This window comes from Aythya ferina, assembly GCF_964211825.1.
Source record: "Aythya ferina genome assembly, chromosome: 19".
Lineage (NCBI taxonomy): Eukaryota > Metazoa > Chordata > Aves > Anseriformes > Anatidae > Aythya > Aythya ferina.
The window spans coordinates 6,094,765-6,116,739 of NC_140309.1; the positions used below are offsets into that span (position 1 = coordinate 6,094,765).

A 21,975-nucleotide genomic window follows, 5' to 3' on the forward strand; every position below is an offset into this window, starting at 1 on the left:
TATAAATTGAATTTTGCCCCAGACCATACCCCTAACCATAGAGAAATAAATCCCTGGCTTGAGCAGAGCAAGCCACCTGCTGGGGCAGAGGAGTCTGGAGGGGGTTGCCTTGGTGCTGGAGGTAGCGATGCGGTGGCAGCACGGCTGCTCAGATGACAGCCCTTCATCAGCTGCTAATCCAGGCACTCCATATGAGTAATCTAAGAGCTTGAGTGGTGTTCTGCAGCAGGGATAGTCTTGCTCAGGCTGGCAGAGCTCAAAGAGAGGAACTCAAGTACAGCAATTTGCACCAGCTGTTAGGGTGAGGCAGGTCCTGGCGAGGATGCGGGTGTCGGTGGTGGTCTGCTTTGAAGTCTGGAGAGGTATAAATCAATACAAAAAGGACAAGACTGCTGCATAAAAGTGGCTTCTTCTCATGTGTCTCCCTCAAGAGGAGCAATTAAGTAGCTCCATAATGAGTAGCTTTAGCAGGGGTGTCAGGTCTGAAGGTGTGCACCCAGCAGCCCCCTCTTGCTGGAGCAGTGAGATGCTACTGCTCGTCTGCACAGCGGCAGCTGGCTGTGCAGGATCTGTTTCTCTCTCAGTCCCCGAGGTCGTATGACTTGGGTCTTTGAAGAACCGAAGTCAAAATAAAACTACATGCAATAGGCGTTGCTCATTTTCACTTTACTAACCAGCCAGCCCAATAGCGAAAATAACCCCGAGAGCTCACCCTCACATTTCCATGAAGATTTAATAATCCTCTAGTTTGGGGAAGGGACTCATTTTATTAAGATTTCATTTTGCACAATAAATCACTGCATATTTTCTGATATGCTACGAAGTATAATAATAAATAATTAAAACTAAACTACCCTTACTTGTCAAAATAAATAATTTATCATAGTTTGGGATATAGCATCGCTGAATTTTTTATTGTTTGATTCCCAGAATATTACCATTTTCAATCAGTGAAGTTAATGAAGCTCCAGTGTACTTTTCTGCATGTGCAACAGTTACAGTTGTATGAATGTATATTTTGTATAAATATTTATGATTAGCTCTTTTCTGTACCTTTTCAAGTTTATACCTTGCTCATAAGTGTTTATGGCAGTAAGTTGTAATATTTGGAATGACAAATTTATTCAAATGAATTATCCTGTTTCTATATTTTATCTAGCAACTTGGTGTCACCCAGTTGCGCATGAGAAACACTGAAATTTCTGTTAAAAACAGTCTCTGAGGTTTCTGTTAAAAACAATCATATCCATGGTGTGAAAACAGAAATATTTGGGAATGTTTCATTTAAGAAAAAGATGAGTCTCATTTTAATGTTTTAGTATTGAGTCTAAGTTTGTAGTTTCATGTCATTGATGTATCCACATCTGCTGACTTCGTACACTCAGTTCACATTATTTAGAAAAAAAGAGTCTTTGGACTTTGTATTTTTTAATCCTTAGGAGGAGGCAGACTTGGAAAAAAGTCTCAGATACAGGTATTCATAGATTTTGAGAGTAATAACAGAAAAAGAACATGAGTTATTTTTTCTGTACGCTGCATTGTGAAAGTTATAGAAAAATAATTAATGGTGTTCTTTTTTTTCGTTTGTGTCTGTGCCATGTTATCCCTTTGGAAAAGCAAAATGTTTCCATTGATTTTTCTTTCCGTATTCACAGTGCTGATCGTGTTCCCAGATTTCTTCTGCTTATTTTTTGGAGGGAAAAAAAGCAAAATACAGGAACTTCTGTTATCAATAAAACAAGACCAACTGCTCTTTCTAAAATACATAACCATTTTTTAAAGAATCTGGACTGAATCAGTAGCATGTATTCCAAAGAAATAGAATTTAAGTTCTATAGGGGAAAAGCTAATGATTTTTAACATTTTTTAATCAAACTATCATTACAATAAGTAATCAAACTATCTTTACAATAAGTAAAACAGCTGTAGAAGAAGAAACAAAATTGTTGTAGAAGTAGAAACAGTCTCACTAGGTCAGCTTTGCAAGAATCCTGTTCTCAAGGTGCTTTTTTTTAAATCTCTTTTTCATTGGTTATGGTGCCTTCCTATCTCTAACAAATCACATTGGAAAATGGTTTGCAAAGATATTCCCACTAAGTAAGATTGCTATAAAATATGTATGTTTTCAAGCAGCAGATGGAATAAATTCTCCTCTTTCACTTAGCAACACAAATGCAACAGAATATTGCAATTTGGTGGAATATTGGTGGAAGTACTGCACAGGGGAGTGATGCTCTGAACTGCCAGTGGTAGCAAAACTGGTGACAAGGCAGTCCTTTTTGTGTTCCCATGAAGATGGGTATTCATCTTGACACGATTCCTTCATCTGCACCAAGGCGGACACAGATAGTGCCAGAGTATTTGCTTTTTATTTCTGACTGCCTTTGCAATGAGCTAGAGCCTCTGCTGACGTGGTATGCCACAGCTCTCCTGAATTTGGTGAAGCTGTGCCATTTTATAGCAGGTGAGGTCATTCACTTCATTCTGTGATTTAATTTCACTGTCTGTAAAATGGGAATAATAACATTTACTTTATAAAGTGCGTGGAGATCCTTGCATGGAAAAGAACTGTATAAAGGCAAAATATGGTTAATATTATTTTCATACAAACACGGGAGTTTCCTGTAAATGCTTGGCTTTCAGTTGGGAATACATTTATCTGGCAGCCTTTCAATGTGGAAAGAAAAGCAGAATAGCCTGGAGAAAAGAATGAAGACAACCCAACCTCTTCTGTTTGTTGGTTGTTGTTTTGTCCTTTTTTTTTTTTTTCTTATTTAATTCTCCATTGCTGAAAAAAAAATAGGTGCCAGAGCCCTGGAGAGTCTTTCATGTCACAGATTTTCTGATAACCTTCCTGTTGTTTTGTGAAAGCTGGGGAGGTTTCAAGGTTTTGAAATAAATTTGTGTATCTCAAAAGTGAGAAAAAAATTTAAAGCACATTGAAACAGTGCCTTAAAAGATCTTGTACTCCAAGAAACATGGCTTTTGGGGTGGCTTGCAAGCAAGACAGCATGAACTTCAAGCACTTAAAACTGAGCACGATGATTACTGCCATAACTGGGCCCATTGATTTCAACAGATTTACTTGTGATAATATACACCCCTAGCCCACAGGAAGATTGTGCCACGTACAGCCCTGGATTTAGCATGTAATAAGAAAGCATAGTTTGCCTCACGGAATTTTAAGGGAAAGATTATACTTTTTGCTTGTAAGTATCTCATTTTCCTATTCACACCACTGGTCTTTGATCAAATTAACATTTTACTGTGAGTAGAAGAGCACTCAGTTCATGCTATTCATTATCTTGTCAAGAAACAATGAGAATAATTTAAACAGAATATATTGTGTAAGGCTTTTTATTTTTTTTAATTGGAAAGCACACGGCAACATTATGATCATGACCTACTGGCTTTACTGTGAAGAGTGTAATATTTACATACTATTTTAAGGAGAATGAATGTATTTTGAAATATTTTGTTACCAGGGAGGGAACTCTAGGCTTGAAAATGAGCAGTATAGAAATTAGGAGGAATTGCTTGACTGAGGTATCCAGAAAAACATCATTTTCTAGATAGTGTTGAATTTGAGTGGTCTTTATCAAGGCCAGGATTGTGACTGTTGTGGTCCTCAAGGTTTGTCTAGGCTCATCATAGATTATGAAGTGAGAAAGAGTGTTTTAGCACTGGATGATGAAACACAACTGTACTATGGAATACATATTTCTCAGCTAAAAGAGGATAGTTTCACACGAAGAGAAGGTTGTGTGAACTTTCCAGAAGCTCTGAGTTGTGCAAGATTGCTAGGTTTTAGCCATTTTCCATACTGGGCGTCTGTCTCTGGCTGCATACTCTTTTTTTTTTATTCAGGAAAAATTGTTCAACCATTTCTAAGGACAAGATTAGGAAAAAAAATCTAGTTTTTCCCACATGTTAGGAGTTGTTCTTGCTGTTTTGGTGAGGAGCCTGCTGTGCCCAGATTTAAGAGAAGGGGCTTGGCACTTGATGAGGGAGGGTTTGCCTTTTTCTCAGGGTTGTATCTTCTGTTGCTTCAAGTAGCGAGGGGAAAAAAAAAAAAAAAAGAAGCCCCAATTTTGGCCAGTCTGTAAATGTCTGAAAAAAACAGAGTTCACACAAACTCAACGGAATCTGGTTTGAATTTGTGGGCTTTGATGTCCGTGCCTGTCCCGAGCATGCTGCTGCCTATAAGTGCGCCAGCCGGGTGAACATTAACCAGCCAGGTTTCATTTCTTTTCGGTGTAATGAGCCGATGCCATTTTGACGTGGGGCGCTGGGTGGGAAGGGGGACAGGAGCAATGTTGGGGTGAGAACGGGAGGACCACAAGGACCAGGAGGTGGAGAAGAAAGAGGCTGTGCTGGGGAGGTTGGAGCAAGAAGGCGCAGGGAGGAAGGAGAAGGACCAGGACAGGGCTGCTTCGAGGAAAGTTGGAGAAGAACCAGCGAGGGAAAGAGGAAGGAGGAGAACATCAGGGTAAGACAAGTGTTGGAAGTTTGTGTCCGTTCGTCAGGTTGCTCAATGCACAAGCTTGCTTTGGCCAGCTTGCAGCTAAAGGCACCATTAAGTTCTCAGAAGACCAAAATGCCACTTGATTTTAGAAGGGGACAAATGCCCGAAAGACTTTAGAAGGGGACAAAATGACAAGCAGAGAGGGGTGGGAGTCAAACAAGCAGGGTGAGGATTGCAGAACACAGGGTGCCTGTCCTGCCTGGTGGGCAGCAGCAATACTCAGGGGGTGAAAAATGGGGCAAAACTCAGGAGCCATGCAGCAAGGTCTGGAGGAGACAACGTCAGCACCACCACACCAAGCACATGGCTGGAAGTACACTGGGGTCTGGGGAACCCACGTAGCTCAAAATGAGGCTTTGTGACAGCACATTCATTAATGTTTCTGAAGCGCTTAGGTCCTGTAGTGGGGAAAAGCAGGGTAAAGCCCAGGAGGAAGCGATTAATTCTGCCTGCAGAGGGGGGTAGGATTAGTTTTCAGTAAATAAGCCACAGAGGTCACACGCTGAATGAGAACAAAACAAAATATTCATTCGCTGAGCAATATACATCCTGAGAGTCGTATGAAGTCGGAGGTCTCGTTGGAAAATAGAAATAGCATGGTAGTGGGGAGTTACCGATGCCTCGCAAAGCTGTGAGCACAGGGGAGGCTGAACATGCAGCCAGTCTCGAGCTGGGCTTTTCAAAACTTCTAAGTGCTCCATTTTGAAACCATAGCATTCTTTTAATAGGTTTTTGTGTGTAATTTATAATTTATATTGCAATAGCACCCAAAAGTGCTTTCCAGACACTGAACACATCTATAATTCTGACTCTAAAGAGCTTAAGTTCTGGGGGGGGGGAGGAAACACAGAAAAATGGACCAGTATTTCCCAAACAGAATTGCCCAAAGTTTCCGTTGATGCATTTTTAACAATATGTAGTATGAAATCTTGTCTAATATTATTCACAGGATTACAACAGGTGTTCTGAATTGGCTGGGGAGGCTTTGCAGAAAGGGCAGCTGACAGCTTACTGTATATGCAGATGTAACATCTATTAGAAATATCCTCTGTGGTTTGCTTGCATGCAAGCTGAATAGATTCTCAAAACAATGCTGCTGTGAATAGAAGCCATCAGCAGAATTGCTTAAGGCTGCAAAACCCATTACTTATACAACAGTAGATGCAAGAGCCAGTACCACAGTGCAGTAACTTGTCCTGCTTTGCTGTAGTTGCTTAGCAGTTATTCGATCAATATATTCACGTCCATATCTAACGAAATGCAAGAAAATAAATTCTCAATCCATCGTGTTAGCTCAGATTTTAACCTAATCTTACCCAGCCGCATAAAAAGCATAAACTTTCCCTTTTTCTGTCTTTCTTGTTAGTGCTGCTACCATTTTATTCATGCACACAATAGGTTGCATCCCATGCTCTGATTATTAGAGCCGTGTTACTGTACTTTTTACAATTACATTTTAATTACAGCTGTAGAACCTATGCAAAATCATTTAATATAATGTTGTGAGCAAATAGCGCAGATGATGTACTTAGTATTTGATTGCTGTTAGTTTACTGATTGATTAAACATGCAGGCAGAGGCTCTGCTTTGACTAGTAAGTCAAAGACCATGCACATACAGAGGGATATGCAGGGTTTTATACTCACTATGCTTAAATGACTTTGGTTTTCAAAAGGATTAGCTGAAAAACAGAGGAGTCCAGCACACAGAAATATGACAGTTTTGGTGGTTTAAAAATAGAAGTGTGTTTTTTTTTATTTTTTTTCAGTAAAGGAAGGGACAGGACCCATTAGTGTAAAGGGCAAAAGCCAGCGAAGAGAAGTTCTGGCCTTGGCTGGGGGCAATTTGTGGGTTTGGAAGGTTGGTGATACGTCTTAGAAGTGGAGATAGCTGTGGGATTTTAGCTGTTTTCTGGTGAATGTGTGGTGTGATTTGCATGGCACAGCCCAGGTGGAAAGCAATGATTATTCAAGGAGGTAAGCAGAGTGTTTTGAAAAAAAGAGAGAAGAGACTGTCCAGAAGGAGTATATACTGTAAAAACAACCAGGTGTTGTTTCACTTGTCTTAACATAAGCTAATAGGCAGTTATGGAAAAGACTTTGCTATTTATTGCCTGAAGTTACTGATCCATCTGTCTCTACCCAAACTCTTGTACAGATAATCTTTTCTCATAATTCTGCATTTCTCCTTTCAGTTATTACTCAATATTTGTATAGCAATTTCATTTGGTAGCCAAGTCACAGGCATATTAGATACCGTGTAAATCCTCAACAATTCATAACTGATCTGTGCAAAATTGTCAGTTTAGGGTTAAATATTGTTGAATAAATAGACCTGCTGAAAGAACAGAATCTAACAATTCATGTTTTGGGAAATAATTACTGAAGAAAGACAGCCTGCAACATTGTATGTGTGTTAGAGAGAATGGTCAGAATATCTTTTAATTCAGCATTTACCCATGAGAATTATTCCCATGAGGAACCTTGCAATAAAATCTGCTTGGTCTATGAGAATAGAAAGAAATTGAATAAAAAGACTCCATTTCCACTTGTATTTATTCAGTCTGGGAAATTCAGTGGGCCGCAGCATTAGTATCAGCAGGGGATTCCTTGCTCCTAGCGTTAAATTACTGTCATAATCGCTCAATTATTTCTTCCTTGTACTGTTTAAAATAAAAATCCATCACATTCTATGTTTTTTTCTAACATTTATTAGGTTGAGTGTTTAGGAAAATCAATTATATTCAGTCAGGCATGAATTGATGAATGTTCTTGTAATAATTGTCAGTTGTTAAACTGAATGTACTTTCTCTTTTCACCCCTTTTCATTTCCTTCAGAGGGCAGAGGTGGCTCAGAGAGAGGCAGAGACCTTAAGGGAGCAGCTCTCGTCAGCTAACAAATCTCTCCAACTCGCTACGCAGATCCAGAAGGCACCTGATGTGGTGAGAGAAAATATTTACTGACTCTTACAGGTTTCTGACATTCCTGCAGTACAGCTCTTTCAATTTATGCTCGCAGCTATAAAAATATCTGTTTGGAATAATATTTTAACTGAAATGGAATTGTGTTCCTTTGGGATTGCAGTTTTGTTAGACTTCTAAGGGGGTTGGTAGCTGCAAAAGACCATGAAAAGGACAGAAATCGTTCTGCTTCGTGGTGACCGGTATGATGACCTGCTGCTGCCAGACCCAACAGATAGCAGCAACTCTTAGAAATTATTTCATGTTTATAGGAGCTTCAGCAGAGGAAAAATAAAGCGGAAATGCTGTATAATAGAGTGTCCTGATGGGCCATTAACACACACATGCCTCAAGCCCAGAGCCTTAGACCAAGGGGCTTTAACCAGCTTTTTCCAAAGGGCATTAGTGGGTCTGGTTGCATGCCCATGTCTTGTGTTTTCTTATTCTTAGCATTATGGGCTGCCAGAGAAACTGGAAATGAAAGTCAGTATCACTCTGTTTTTTACCGAATATACCTAAACTGAAAAACACACACAGAAATCCAATAAAAGAAGCTAGAAAATTGAGAATATATCCTTTTTTTCTGAAGGCTGGGCTGACCCGGTGGGCACGGAGGACCAGCAAGGGAGGGAGGGGATGGTCCCCTCTGCTCTGCCCTCCTGAGGCCCCCCAGGGAGTGTGGCCTCCAGGTGTGGGGCCCCCAGCACAAGAAGGATGTGGGGCTGTGAGAGCGGGCCCAGAGGAGGCCACGAGGATGGTCAGAGGGCTGGAGCACCTCGGCTGTGAAGGGAGGCTGAGGGAGCTAGGGCTGATCAGCCTGGAGAAGAGGAGGCTGCAGGGAGACCTCATTGCGGCCTTTCAGTACTTAAAGTTTTAAATTAAAATGGTTTTAAACAGTTCTAAACTGAAAGAGGGGAGATCTAGGTGGGATGTGAGGAGGCTGGAGCGGGTTGCCGTGGGTGCCCTGGGCCTGGAGGTGGCCGAGGCCAGGCCAGGTGGGGCCCTGGGCAGCCTGGGCTGGCAGCAGGGGTCGTGCCCATGGCAGGGGGTGGCATTGGGTGGGCTTTAAGGGCCCCCCCAACCCAAGCTGTTCAGCAATTCTGTGACTCCAGCTGGTCCTGGGTGAACAGGTATCACAGGTGAACAGGTATTCTGGTTCTTGTTTGCCGAAGGAGAAATTGGATTTAAATGTAAAGGTGTGATTAAATGAAGCTTGGTCTACTTCTAAGCAACAAATTTAGCAAACAAATCGTGCTCCTTATGTTGGCTTTTCCTTGTGAGCCATATATATGCTTGACACTGGTATCAGAAAAATACATGGTTGCCTTTAAAATATATTTGGAGAGAATGAGTAACAAACTGTAAGTCCTCCGGGTATGTTTGGTCACCTATTAATATGACCCAGAATTTCCTTAAGGAAGTCAAAAGAGAGAAAAGCAGGCTGCAGAGCAGAAAATAAGAAGCCTGAATATCATTTGTAACTGTGAATTACCTGCCTCTTCCTATCTGGTGTCCTAGTCTTATCATTATTTTAACATTAGGTCTTTCTTGTATTTAATAGTACTTCTGCACTTCATTTATATTTAATATGACAACTACTGCAGGATGAAAATGATCATTATCTATCTTATTTCAGACTCTACGTTCTAGTCTCAATAGGCACAAGCAGCAGATGATTATACAACTTGTGATGTTTCATGCAAGCAAATTAGAGGTTTTTTCAAGTTAAAAGTATAATTCAGTGTAATAGGAGAGCGTTGTTAACTGCTGTTCGTACATGCAGCTTTCTGTGAGACACAATGGTATGTAGTCACCGAGAATCAAGCTAAGTGTTTAGCAGATATGGAAAAGGTATTTTGTTGTACCTGTATTTTCCAGAAAAGAGGGTATGGAGTATATTTCAATCTGCTGCACTGTCATCGTGAATTGTAAGGAAAGTGCCTGGGTGACAGCATTGGTGGGTTGAAGCCTCAGCTCTTTCCCCATAGGATCTTTGGCATAATGCTTAAAATCGTTGTTTCTCTCTTGGTAAATGGATTCGTTCCTACCTCACTGGTGTTTTGTGAGGAACAGCCATTAACCTTTCTAAGCTGCATTTTAGGCTTTTTAATGGAACATGCGTTCAGCATTGGGCTGCCTCGTGCTCCCTGGATCTGTACAGGGGTTTCCTTGTGTTCCTCGTGGAAGAGAGGTTCAGAGCTCTCCAATTATAGCTATTGATCTCTTAACACAAGAGGTGACAAAAGAGCTGGAGCAATCAGTCTGTGTTAACTTTTCTGAACAGATCTATCTTCTTTCCTTTTCTGCCCTTTCTTACTTCTTGTCCTACTGGAAAGTCAGTCTAGCAAGGATGTTTCAGGCTTGAGGACAGATTTTGCAGACATGGGAAACTGGAAGAAGAAAGATTCTGGTATAGGGAAGGGAATTTTTAGAAGTGGAGACCATAAGCAGGATAACCTTGTCTTACAGGCATCACGTGTATCTTCATTCCCATGGAGAACTGGCTTCAGTTGCTAGCAATAACCTAATAGTGAATAATTTTCATGCAAAGAGCAAGTTCATTGGAAATAGCAGTTTGGGGCATTTTTTTTTTTTTGACAATTTCACTTGAAATGTGTGGCATACATATGAAGAGCCAAAGGCACATGTGTCTGCTGTTCTTGATTAAGAAATTCTGCTCCATTACTTCAGAATATTTTATCTGATTAGTATTTTGTTAGCACAGATTTTCATAGTTGTCAAAGCTCTTGGACTATTAATAATAAATAGATATAAATAGAGTACTTTGACTTTCACTACTGCATCTTTCCAGTACACTTACGAAATAGGGAGATTTATGTTCTGCATTTTACCAAAGAGCTGTCCCAGGGAGTAAGAGGGTCCATCTTCTGGATTCATGCAGTCACAGGAGTACTGTTCAGGAGTTGTTTCTGTCACTCATGCTGTTCCATCCCATGCTTGGTCTTTACCTAACTGCCCTGAATTCAAACTTGTTGCCTTTATTTATTTATGTGATCTAATTTTTTATTTTTTTTTCACATCAGGAGCAGGCCATCGAGGTGCTAACACGATCCAGCTTGGAAGTAGAATTGGCTGCAAAGGAGCGGGAAATTGCCCAGCTCGTAGAAGATGTCCAGAGACTACAGGGCAGCCTCACCAAGCTGCGGGAGAACTCCAGCAGCCAAATCTCACAGCTGGAGCAGCAGTTAACCGCCAAGAACAGCACGCTTAAAGTAAGGCTCAGTTCTGTGCTCAGCAGCTTTCGAAGGATATGGCTGACATACCGATATTGGGTTTTACTAATGTAAGCTTTCTGTGGTTCTCAGAGGCACCGTAAAAGCTATTTACTTCTCAGGATACTGTTGAATTCATGTTTCTGTGATGTTTTATTTTAAGTGATCACAGTTTTGTAGAAATTTAATTTGCCTTTTTCTAGTTCTCATTGTTTTGAAATTTGTTTTTGCAGAACAGGGAATTACCAATGGAATTAAAACCACTACCACCAAAAAAATTTACCATGGATAGGTAGTGAAATAGCTGAACTGAAAAATTAAAATGGCACAGAAAATCCTTCTTAAGTTTTAAAACTTAACTCCCATTCCAATTGTTGTTACTGCAGATTTGCCATGGCAGTTTATTGTGCTCTGGTTGAATTTACCTGCTACTCTCTTTGGCTCTCCTCCCATTGGAAAGGGGAAGTGTGTCATTTAGAGCATGAAAACAAGTGAAATTAAGACACAAAGAGAAGGCTTTTTAGGCTTAATAAGCATTTAAAATTTTTTTCCACTGTTGTTTGCTGCACAGTAATTCCCGTTTATAATTAGCAATCCAGTCCTATGCTCGTTTGTATACCAGTAGCACTGCACTAAAACTAGAAGAGCAGAAACATCTAACAGTTTTGTGAGTGACCTCTTTACCTTTTGCTTCAGCAGCTTTACTTTCTTTGTTGCTCTATCCCACACAATTTTGATCTATCAGTAAGCATGAGAAATGTTTCCTGACATCTGTTATGAATCAGTTTCTTCTAACTCCTGTCTCTTTCATTGTTCTACCATCTCTGAGCTGCAAATTGTAAACAAGATAAATTTATCTGTTCCATTAAAGACTTCATAGTTTTGTAGGTTTTATAGTCTGAGAGTTTTTTGAAAGCAGGAGGCTGATAGTACCCACTTAGCTCTAACTGTGGCGTGGGTAGCTTTCCACTATCAGAATGATTTAATGCTCAATTGAAACTTTACAAATTGTTCTAATTCTGACATTATTTAGAGGTTACTAGTTTTGCTCTGGTGTAGTATAATTTATGTGGAGGGAAATATCTGCTAGGGGTGAAAGTTGAAGTGTTGCATTCGGTACAGTTTCTACATGTTTTAAGACAGCTTTGCAGAATTTCTGTGAAAATTCAGTAGAGCAAAGGAAGTCTGGGTTCCTGTATCGATGGTATCAGTCTCTGCCCATCTGTCACCATGTGGGCACACTCTTAATGGGGGAGGAAGGAGTTGGTCTGGTAGTGAGGGACAGATTTTGCTGACTACACCCATGTTATGGGGCTTTTTTATTTTTTCATAAAGCCTGATAGAAAATATCTTGAGTCCTTGCACTTGACAGATTTGCTTGGAATAAAGCATGTTCCTGTTGAGGTCAGTATCAATTTAGCCATTAACTTCAAAGGGAATGGGAACATAGAAATGACAGAGCAAGTCTTTGATTTCCATTTCAGTAATCTCCTTCCATTTTCTCATAGGCTTGCCCAGCTAATGCTCTGTATTTAGGTTCCTGTTGATCGTGTCTGATGCAGTGACTCTATTGATAAAGGTTTAGTCATATCAACCCTCTTTAACCTTATTTGTTGCACTAAAAAATATTTTAAATGTACATTTTTTTCCCCCAAAGCGCTAGGAAAGCCTGTGTTTGAGATCTGTTGTACAAAGAACCAAATCTCAGTGGTGATGTGTTGATCTTATGTTTGATTATAGAGGAATTGCTTCTAAAATAGCGAAGACTGTAATGGTTGCCTCCACAACAAATGAATCACAGTTTCACAAATTGAAGCAATGTTCTCAGACTGTATCTTGGGGGAATTCTTTAATACCCTATGACTTAATGAAACAATACAGAAATTCTTCCAAAATTATTGCTTCTTCATCTTCATCTGATCTAATAATCAAAATATGTCCTCTAGTAACAAGACTTTTCTAACTGTAATTATGTTAACCCTTTGTTGCTGGGAGTTAGAGCTTCCCTGCTATCCAGTTAAATTAGAGCAGTGCTAGTTAGCAGAGATGCACCGAATAACTTTGGCTAATTGAATATGGCTGTTTTTGTTTATCACTCAGACAAAACTAAGACATTAGTCTAATGCTTTTTTAAATGTTTTAAGTCCATTAAATAGAGTCCATGCTGTTTCACCTAAGATACTTTAGTTGATAATACAGAAATGATTATTTATTTTTTTAAAGTACAGTAAGGGGGGGGCCAGTACATGCATGCTCTAACATGGGTTCATTCATACAACAAATGCAAGACAATTCCTTAACAATTCCTAATACTTACACATTCAGTGTGCAGAAATGCCACCGGTATATTCTTTTTGTCCTCTGGCTCGCTGCATTTTGGTGGGTTGGAGGGAGGATGTTAGGATGTATTTTGTCTGAATTAACCAGGTTGATATTTAGTGCAAGATATTAGTTCCTCCAGATTGTCTCACAGCTTGAACCTTTGTTATCCTATGTTCTATGCATTTTAGAGGGTTCTTCAAGACCATTACCATACTAATACATTTTAGAGCAGGCATTGACTGGGAAAATGCCAAGTGTCTAAATGGACTCTGTACATAGAGGCATTGCATTCTTGGGTGTTGGTTAGTATTGTTTAGTGAAAGTATACATCAAGGTGCTGATTTTCCATGGTAACAATCTCTGTATGAGGTACTTGGGGAGTGATGGATGTATATGTGTTTTTTATACAATTCAAAGTAAAATATTGCTGGTTGCCAGACCGCTATAACAGCATAAAAGTGGTCTTAGACCCTGAGAGTCCAAAACAGCTTAGTTCTATAAATATCTTTTTTTAAAATAAATAAATAAATAAATACATTTTTTAAAGGGTGTTTTATGCCTAAAATTTTCTGAAAAAGTTACTGGGTATGACATAGAATTACAGATAGACAGAATTACATTTAATCGAGGTAGCTTTAAAATGAAAATCATTAGTTTTTCTGTATTTCATGTCAGTTTATACAAAAGGTTTTTTTCTTAACATATCCTTGTACAAGTAATTTACTTAATAACTCAGGATATTGTTTGTTTTATATTCACTTGAGTATTTTTTATACTGAGGCTAGCGTAAATAGCCAGTTATCCCTGCTGTAGACCCCAAATATGATGTCTCAAGAGTCCGAGATTTAAGGGAGAGATGAATTGTAGAGCATCTTCACTTTAAACTGTAGAGCAGCAAAAAGTGGTTAGAAGTGACCTGCACAGTGACACAGACAGGGATAGCTGAAAGATGTCGTGTGGCATTCAGGAGAGTCCTGCCATTGCCTGCATTGTGAAATGCTGTGAATCGTGGTGCTGAATCACCTCACCTGTACTAAGGGCTCTCTGGCTCACTGGCTCCATTTAAAGGCTCCCTCTCCACTCTCAGTGAGCCTGACTTGGTCCATAAAACCTCCTGTCTGGGTTCCTTGTTTTAGTACCTGGGTTTTGTGCATTGAGCTGTAGCTTGAGAAGCTGCTTGAACTTGCAGTGTGTTGTAGCTGACACTGCAGAAGGCTTGGAACTAAGTAAAGTGACATCTTGGGCCCTGAAGAAATGGCTAAAACTTGCACTCTGTTTTGCCAGGTGAAGAAATTTGCTTTAGCTCCAATACACGTGTTTTTTAAACACAATCAGATTGACTGCAGGTTACCAATGGCTAAGGATTCTAGGACACAAGACCTCTTCAGGGGCTCTTCATTTCATAAGTATCAGGGTGCAAATTCCACACTTAACAGCCATTTCTGCCTTCCTGCAACGAGCAGTGGTGGGGATTTGTTGGAGCTGCTTTTTGAGCAGCTGCCAGAGCAGCAGCTTCTTGTATCCATTAGATAGCTTAGAGATGGGCAGTATTTATACCCTGGGTCACCTGGGAAGACAGCGTGGTTAAGGGGTTCCCCCTTCTCATTGTGCTGTCCCAGCCCTGTTGTTCATATACCCATGTCTGCACTGCTGCAGGACTTTGTGGGGCTGCATTTTAAATGAGTTTGCAAAAAATGCTCCAAGTTTGCATTAGCCCTTTCCTGCCACCTTCCTGCATTCAGACGAGCAGCCCAGGAGCAGTGTAGGATCTCCTTGAATTCCCATCTCCAGGCAGCCTCTCCCAGTCATAAAGCCCTATTCTTTTTCATGTCATTCATTCCTTTCCTTTTCAAAGCAGATGCTTTTTCACTGAGGGTGGTACATCCTTGTGTTATTTATGAGACTTTGGGGATTCTGTGCCAATTTTACCACCAGAAATTCAGTGAAGCAGAACTTAGCCTGAACTTTTCCATGGAAGCTGCAAGGCAGTGAATTCTGTTCTTTCTTTGCTTAGTTCAGGCATGCCTGTGCTAAGCTAAGAAATCATTAGTGAGAAATGAACGTGGCTTCTGCAAGCAACATAACCGGCATCAATTATGTATCACTATGTTTTAGGCCTCCTGAAGCATTTATCCTGTAGTGATGAGCACTGTTGTTGGGAGCAGGGGCTTTGGGGTAAGGTCTAAATGTGTGGCGTTGCGTTCTGGATTGTGTTAGGAGGTTTGTTGCAGCGTTTGTGGCATCTTCACACTGAAGAGAAGCCATTGAGACCACCCCAGCTGAGGCAGACCTGAGCAAAAAGACCTGCCGAGTTGGTCTCAATGCTTCATCTCTGGTGTGTAATCATATTAGTTACTGCAATAAGTAATGCTTGTAAAATGACTTGGTACAACTGTTTTGTTTGGGCATGAAGCATTGTAGAAGTCTTACAAGCCTAAGGCATTCCAGTCAACAGCAGCTTCTTCAGTCTTCTTTTCATGTGGATGAGGTTATCGGGAACTATCATGTTAGGAATACAGTACGTGCCAAAGCATCCTGCTTGTTTACTCGATTTATTAGTTTTGTAAAAATTTCAACTGCCCCATTTTTAATACCTTCTTCACCGATCCCTTTATTGAATGTATGACAGTGACATTACAAACAGCCAAATTGGGACCTACTGATTACCTACCGTAATGCTTGGCACTCTGTAAACAAAGGAGGAGTGAGGTATAATTGTGTTTACGTTGAATTGGTTTATAGTTTGTTTCCTAATATATGTAAATTAGGTATGAGTCATTAACCCTCACTTGTGCACTGCTGTATATATGGAATAATTTAAAGATGATTTTGAAAACCTGCAGGAAAAATCTAAATAACTAAATCCATGTTCTTTCTTTTAAAGCAACTGGAAGAAAAACTGAAAGGACAGGCTGATTATGAAGAGGTTAAGAAAGAATTAAAGTAAGTGTTAAATGCTCATATAATTATTTCACAAATTAGTTTAACGATGCTTGTTAAATAAAGCCACAAATCTGTGTTCTTGGAACAATAAAGAATTTAGTCAAAACCACAAAGACAGGGAAATAGGCAATATTGGCTGAAATTGCATCCAGGACCAGTGCAACTGCTGTATTCCTTTTTTGTTGTAGCAGAGTATCACAACACCAAATAATACAAATGTCCATGAAGAAAAGACTCTGAGATTGTTATCCATCAAGGGTAAAAAGTTGGAAAATCTGTGGTATTTTCGGTGGACCACTCTTCAAAAATCCCCAGCCAACATTTTAATGTAGTCTGGACCAAGAATTTAATGCAAGGCCTTTGGCCATAATACCTTTTCTCTGCTTCTGCCAGCCAGCATTCAGCACTTACCATTTTAATGCTGTGCTTGTTTCACTGTATATTTTTGCTAATATACTGCGGTTTTAAACTAAAGCCACAAACAGCCTCTTCCTATTTCAAGGGTATTTTTTAAGAGACTTAAAAGAGCCTCATTTTAAACTATAACAAGATAAGCTGTCAGGTTCAGAAGAGAAGGTTCTTGACTAGAAATATGTTTAGTGTCAAGGTTTAAATAACTGCAAGGAACTCCATCTCTTCTTTCATCACTCCAGCATTTCTGTGTGTATTTTAAGAAGATTGAAAAAATGTTACCTTGTTTAATGAGGTATTTCAAATGAGGCTGGAGTCATGTGCTTTTGTTTACACATCCCTGGAGAATATGGAAAGCAGGTTTGGTTTTGCAAGCCCGGTGACTGTCCAGACCCTGGTGCTATTGTATTCAAACCCTGCTGGCTGCACCACTGGTTCATTGCCAGCTGCAGTACACACTGATGTAGGTGTGCAGTTAAAGTAAAGTAAAATGAGTTGTCCATTTTTTTGGTCACTGTGACTGGTCTCAAAAAAGCTTCATTTTAGTGATATGCCTAAATATGTCCATGTTCTCTCCTGAGTCAAGTAAATGCAGCTTCAGATTTCAGCCAGTTAATGCGCTCTGGTATAAATTAGTGAATATGAGTTAATCCACAATCTTCAAATTTGCTACATGTTCCTAAATGTGAATGTACAGAAACAGCAAGTATGTCAGACATCTCACCACTTCAGCACTTTTTGGTGCTGTCAAATGCAGCCCTGCACCCAGGAAGAAGAGCAGAATTCATCCCCTGTTCTCTTGGACTTCTATTTATTACTGGAACTAAAAAAAAAAAAAAATCCTGGATCTATGAAAATTCAGATGCTTTTGTTCTAGCTTTTAAATCCCTTGATTTGTGGGTAACATCTCTTACTGAGCGGCATGTATTCAGAGGGAGAGCTGGCTGGTTTGTAGGTGACCTGGGGTTCATACACCATCTTGCTGGATGGGGCTGGAGGTTAAGGCCCTCCACAAGAGCCCGGAGGAAAACATGTTACAAAAACTAAAAGTAAATCACGTGACGGTCTGATCTGAAGTAAAACTACAAAAAGCCTATCGCTTTAAATCTATTAACCCATACACTGAATCCTACTGTGCCCTGAAACACTGACAAAAATGATCTGTTCATAACACACATGTGCACCAAAAAAAAATAAATTTAAAAAAGTCTTATCAGTAAAGAAGAAAGAGAATACATTTCTGAATCCTGAAATTCTGGGCACTGATTTCTGTTTTCCTTAATCCCTCCAGAGAAGTTAGAGGTATTCTAGAGTGAGGGATCTCAAGCATCAGACAAATTCTAACCTTGGAGGAACTTAACTGGGTCCACATCAAGATCTGGGGTGGAAGAACTCTTTGTGCTCTGCATTGGCTTTTGTGCCAAGTGGCTTTTAAATCTATTTTTGGTATCTGAGAGCTCTGTGTGTCCTTTCGGTTCCCTCTTGAGTAACACAAGTGCTAGCCCTCCTGCCTTTGCAGTTGAGATCATAAAAACAGAAAGTTGAACTGTCCCAATACACTTTTTGCTTTAGAGTAAGATCTTTCAAGTTGTCTTAGATGTGCAGATTCAAGTGACAAGATCGTTCTTTTAAAAAGCAGATAACTGATCTTGACGAGCAGCAGCCTGAGTTGAGATCTCATGGGCAAAGATATTCCCAGAATCCAAAGGAGAAACATTTTGCTTCCTCATATTCCTAAGAAAATACCTTTCATGAGACATTTGGAGAATCATTTTTGACATGTTTAAGTTTTACACGATTTGAAAAAACGAACCCGTTGTACTGAATATCCCTCCAAGGGCAATTCAAGATACCATCAACCTGGTTTTTAATATATTTTGGCTTCTAAGAGAAGGAAATTACCTGTGAAATTGCTAGTAAGCTATTTCAGGTAGCAAAGAAGCCACTTCAAACAGGCAGAGGTCACTAAGTTTCCAGCCGAGGTTTGAATACGCATGCCTGGCTCAATGAAAAACGCAGCTGCTGCAAGGTTCAGGATCCTCTCTGGTCCCAGCTGGCAGTGAGTGCTGGGAACTGAAATCAGCCGGTAGAGCAGCCCCTGCAAGTGGTTGGGCACAATAGGAACAGGGCGTTAAAGCCCACCTGTTGGTGCTGAGAGCCCACTGCACGCACTAAATACGTCCAGGCTTACTTTGCACTCCAGACTGGTTCCAGTCTGGTGCAGAGGTCGGAGTGCATCATGCACACTCCTCTGGGAGCGTGCAGCTTCTGGTTTGCTTTCGCCCAGAAGGGAACACGGTTGGGGTGCTCCAGGACTGCTCGGCATGGCCAGCCAAAGCGCGGTAAGTGGGGAGCACTGGGAGATGTGCAGTGTGAGCATGCTGCTGATGTGGACTGAAATGATAGAAACAACAGCAGTTTCCCATGGAAAGCTTGCCATACGATGAATTACAGCTATGAGCTTATGTATTTCTTTAATTCAGATGGGTCTCCTTATTTGACCCATGTGAGGACATAACATTGCTACTTGTTGACCTCTCAGAGGCCACACTCTGCAGAGTCTGTGGGAGGAGGAAAATACGTGCTTACCCATGCCTGGGGTTTTCCCGGATGGGTCTCCGTATATTTTCTTCCCCAGCTCTGTAGCATCCTGGTAGACAGAACTGTGCCTCTGCAGAGGTGTCCCAAGAAACACTTACTTTCAGCAGGGATTAGCAACCTGAGTAAACATGTCTGTAATGTCAATATAATGTCAGGAGCTGTAACAGCTTGAGCCATTAGTGCAAAGTCTCTCTCCTTGACTGGCATGACTCTCTCAATGGCAGGAAAGAGGCACTTTTGCACATAGGTGAGCTGTTGTGCCCGTGTAAAGCAGGGTCTCAACAGCATTGCTTTCTGTGCATGTATGTTACACGGATGTAGCCCTACGGTGATTTTTGCTGGCAAGGAGTATCACCCAATGATGCTGTATCATGAAGCTGATGGCCAGAATTTTGTCATTTTAATAATTATTATATTTGCAAGAGTGCCTGTCAGAATTACTGCTGTAATCAGCGAGTAATGCACAGAGGCAAAATATACAAGGTTTCTGCCTCAGACTTTTTCTTTCTCGGATTTGCTGTGAGTTTGTGTGATCCTGAGTACATCGCTGAGACTCCTGATTGCCTGAGTGTCGCTTGATGGGACGTCTCATTCTGGATTAATACACAGACAGATTTATAGTGGTGCTGGAAGCCACATGGTCAGAGGCTATTAATTAATGAGTGCTGGTGCCTGGCTGACTCCTAGGGGCATCCAGAACTAGTTCATACATGCTTTTTTTTACATACTGGCTTTCTGTTTTGCTTTTGACTCAGTTTCCACATTCGTTACATGATTAAACATATTCTCCCTGCCTCACAAAGTTCCCGGTGCTTTATATATGAAAAATGCTGTATAAACACTATCTGTATCTGTTTATGTATTTTTGTCCAACAAATGAATGTCGTCGTTGTACATTGAGAAGCTGAAGTCATTTATTGCTTCAGTCTGAGGAACTTCACACCCTGCCTGCAGCAGGCCTACTTAAAAAAATTTATAAGACAAAGCACAGGAATAACTTTGTATTCTTGTAAGATTCTCATTTACAAGGCAACACTAACAGAAAGACTTTGAAGGGAGATGTACTTTGACTGCTCGGTATTTATGTAAAATATTGACAATAAGACTATCAGATTCTTCTCTTAATGTACTTATAAATATTTGGATCTTTCGTGTGTCTTAAGAAATATTGTGCCATTGTGCCTTCCCTTTGCTATAGAGCTAGGAGGTTATTAAAATGAAAAACTGCCTTTTAGCCTGTAGTGTCTTGGTTGGGAAGATTATTTGCGCATATTTTCCTTGATATGTGAGCTGGTGTATATTATATAAAGTGCTGTAACTGTGGCGGTGATTCCCTTGTTTTGTTGCTTTGCTGCAACTTTTTCATTCCCTTCAAGCTTCACAGATAAATTAATATTGTTTCTGACAGCTTAAAATGTTATATCCTTATTAACCTTTAAATTTACGCTTTAAACTGGCCTTGTGGGATTGCATATGGAATGATTTAGATGACGCTTGAGAAAATTTTCTTATCCAATAACTAGTTTGAATAGTTATTCTGTATTCATTATCAGCTTGTGTTCCTGCAAGGAAGGTTGCTACCAGTTGTACTGTTGCTGGAGATTAGGAAATGATAATGTTAATGCTCATTAGTGGAGTTGTTACGAAAAGAAGAAATAGAAAATAATTTCTTTTCTGCCTTCCACAGTATATTGAAATCCATGGAGTTTGCACCATCTGAAAGCTCTGGTGCGCAGGTACTGAATCTACTTTTGTTTTCTTTATTATTTCAGCAGTTCAGTGTATTAACAAAAATTTCTCTTACAACTTGTTCATTTCTTGTTGATGTTGAGACATATCGGCTGATCATTGCTTTCCTGATCTTATGTAAAAATCTGAAGTGAACATTTTTTGCCTGCTAATTTCCTTTAAGTGGTCAAGGACAAAGAATGACGTTTCAGCTGATGCTGCAGTGGATAACTGTAATGTTATGAAGTTGAGTCTTTTAAAGATATGAGTTGATATACAGCTAACCTGAAATGTGCATGCGTCTTGTAGTGACCAAGGTTTTTAGCGTTTTTAAATCTTTGTCAGCCTTGAAAGTAATGTTTACAAAAGAAAACAAGCCTTTGAGTATTGAGAAAGCAGGAAAAACCTCTACTCATCCAGCAAGTTAATCTTACTGAAGTTTGAAGGTTTTGAATTAAATTCCTGCTTCTGAAATCTGAAATGAATATCAATATACTGGGATTAATTCTCAATATGCTTTTTAATGATCAAGGGTCGGATGTTTAGTGGAAAGCAGATGGCAGGTTTCTGTGACTAATTTTATTTCTGAACAAACTGTCGATGCTGAAACACGGCATTTCAAGGAAATGCTTAAGTTGGGTCAGTTGACCTAGAAGAAATAATATCACTTTAACTCCTATTGTAATCAGATTAGAAGTCTACAGCTCTTAAATGGTGAAAGCATGCCAGTACCATTTTAAAGTAAGTAGGATTAAGAAATTGTTCCATTACACATTTCAAAATAATGCAGAATTGATGAGTGATTTACACTGAAAATGAAACAGTGCATCTTTACTGTAGCTCATGCAGGAGCACTGAGTGAGTCCTGCAGATATATGCATGGTGAATTCCCTAGCTGTGTACATAGCAGAGATGAGCACTTGTTCTCTTCTGAAATCCTTTTTTTAGTGCCTGAGTGAGACTCTTAATTCTTTTAGAAACAAACCTCCCACTTTGATTTTCTTTAGGATTCATCTAAACCGCTGGAGGTGCTGCTGCTGGAGAAGAACCGCTCCTTGCAGTCCGAGAATGCCACGCTGCGTATCACTAATAGTGACCTGAGTGGTAGGTTGACACGATTTTCAGCTCTTCTGGTTTGTTTGCTGTCTTGTGAAGGGAGGGAGGGGTGAATGAGAGATGAGAGTGTGAGGTAATGCATGGCAGGGAGATTAACAGGCAACAAGAATGCTGAAGAGTGTTTGATTTCTGCAGT

General features: G+C 40.1%; 1 protein-coding gene across 7 annotated transcripts in view; it reads left to right on the plus strand.

Annotated features, from left to right (window-relative positions):
* Positions 1-21,975, plus strand: part of CUX1 (cut like homeobox 1) — a 268,432-nt gene that overhangs the window by 175,436 nt on the left and 71,021 nt on the right. For all 7 annotated transcript variants that reach the window (XM_084492961.1, XM_084492955.1, XM_084492956.1 and 4 more), the window contains exons 10-14: positions 7,363-7,467; positions 10,530-10,718; positions 15,925-15,983; positions 20,683-20,731; positions 21,731-21,827. In XM_084492961.1, coding sequence (XP_084349087.1) covers positions 7,363-7,467; positions 10,530-10,718; positions 15,925-15,983; positions 20,683-20,731; positions 21,731-21,827 — 499 coding nt within the window. The remainder of the gene's footprint in view (positions 1-7,362; positions 7,468-10,529; positions 10,719-15,924; positions 15,984-20,682; positions 20,732-21,730; positions 21,828-21,975) is intronic.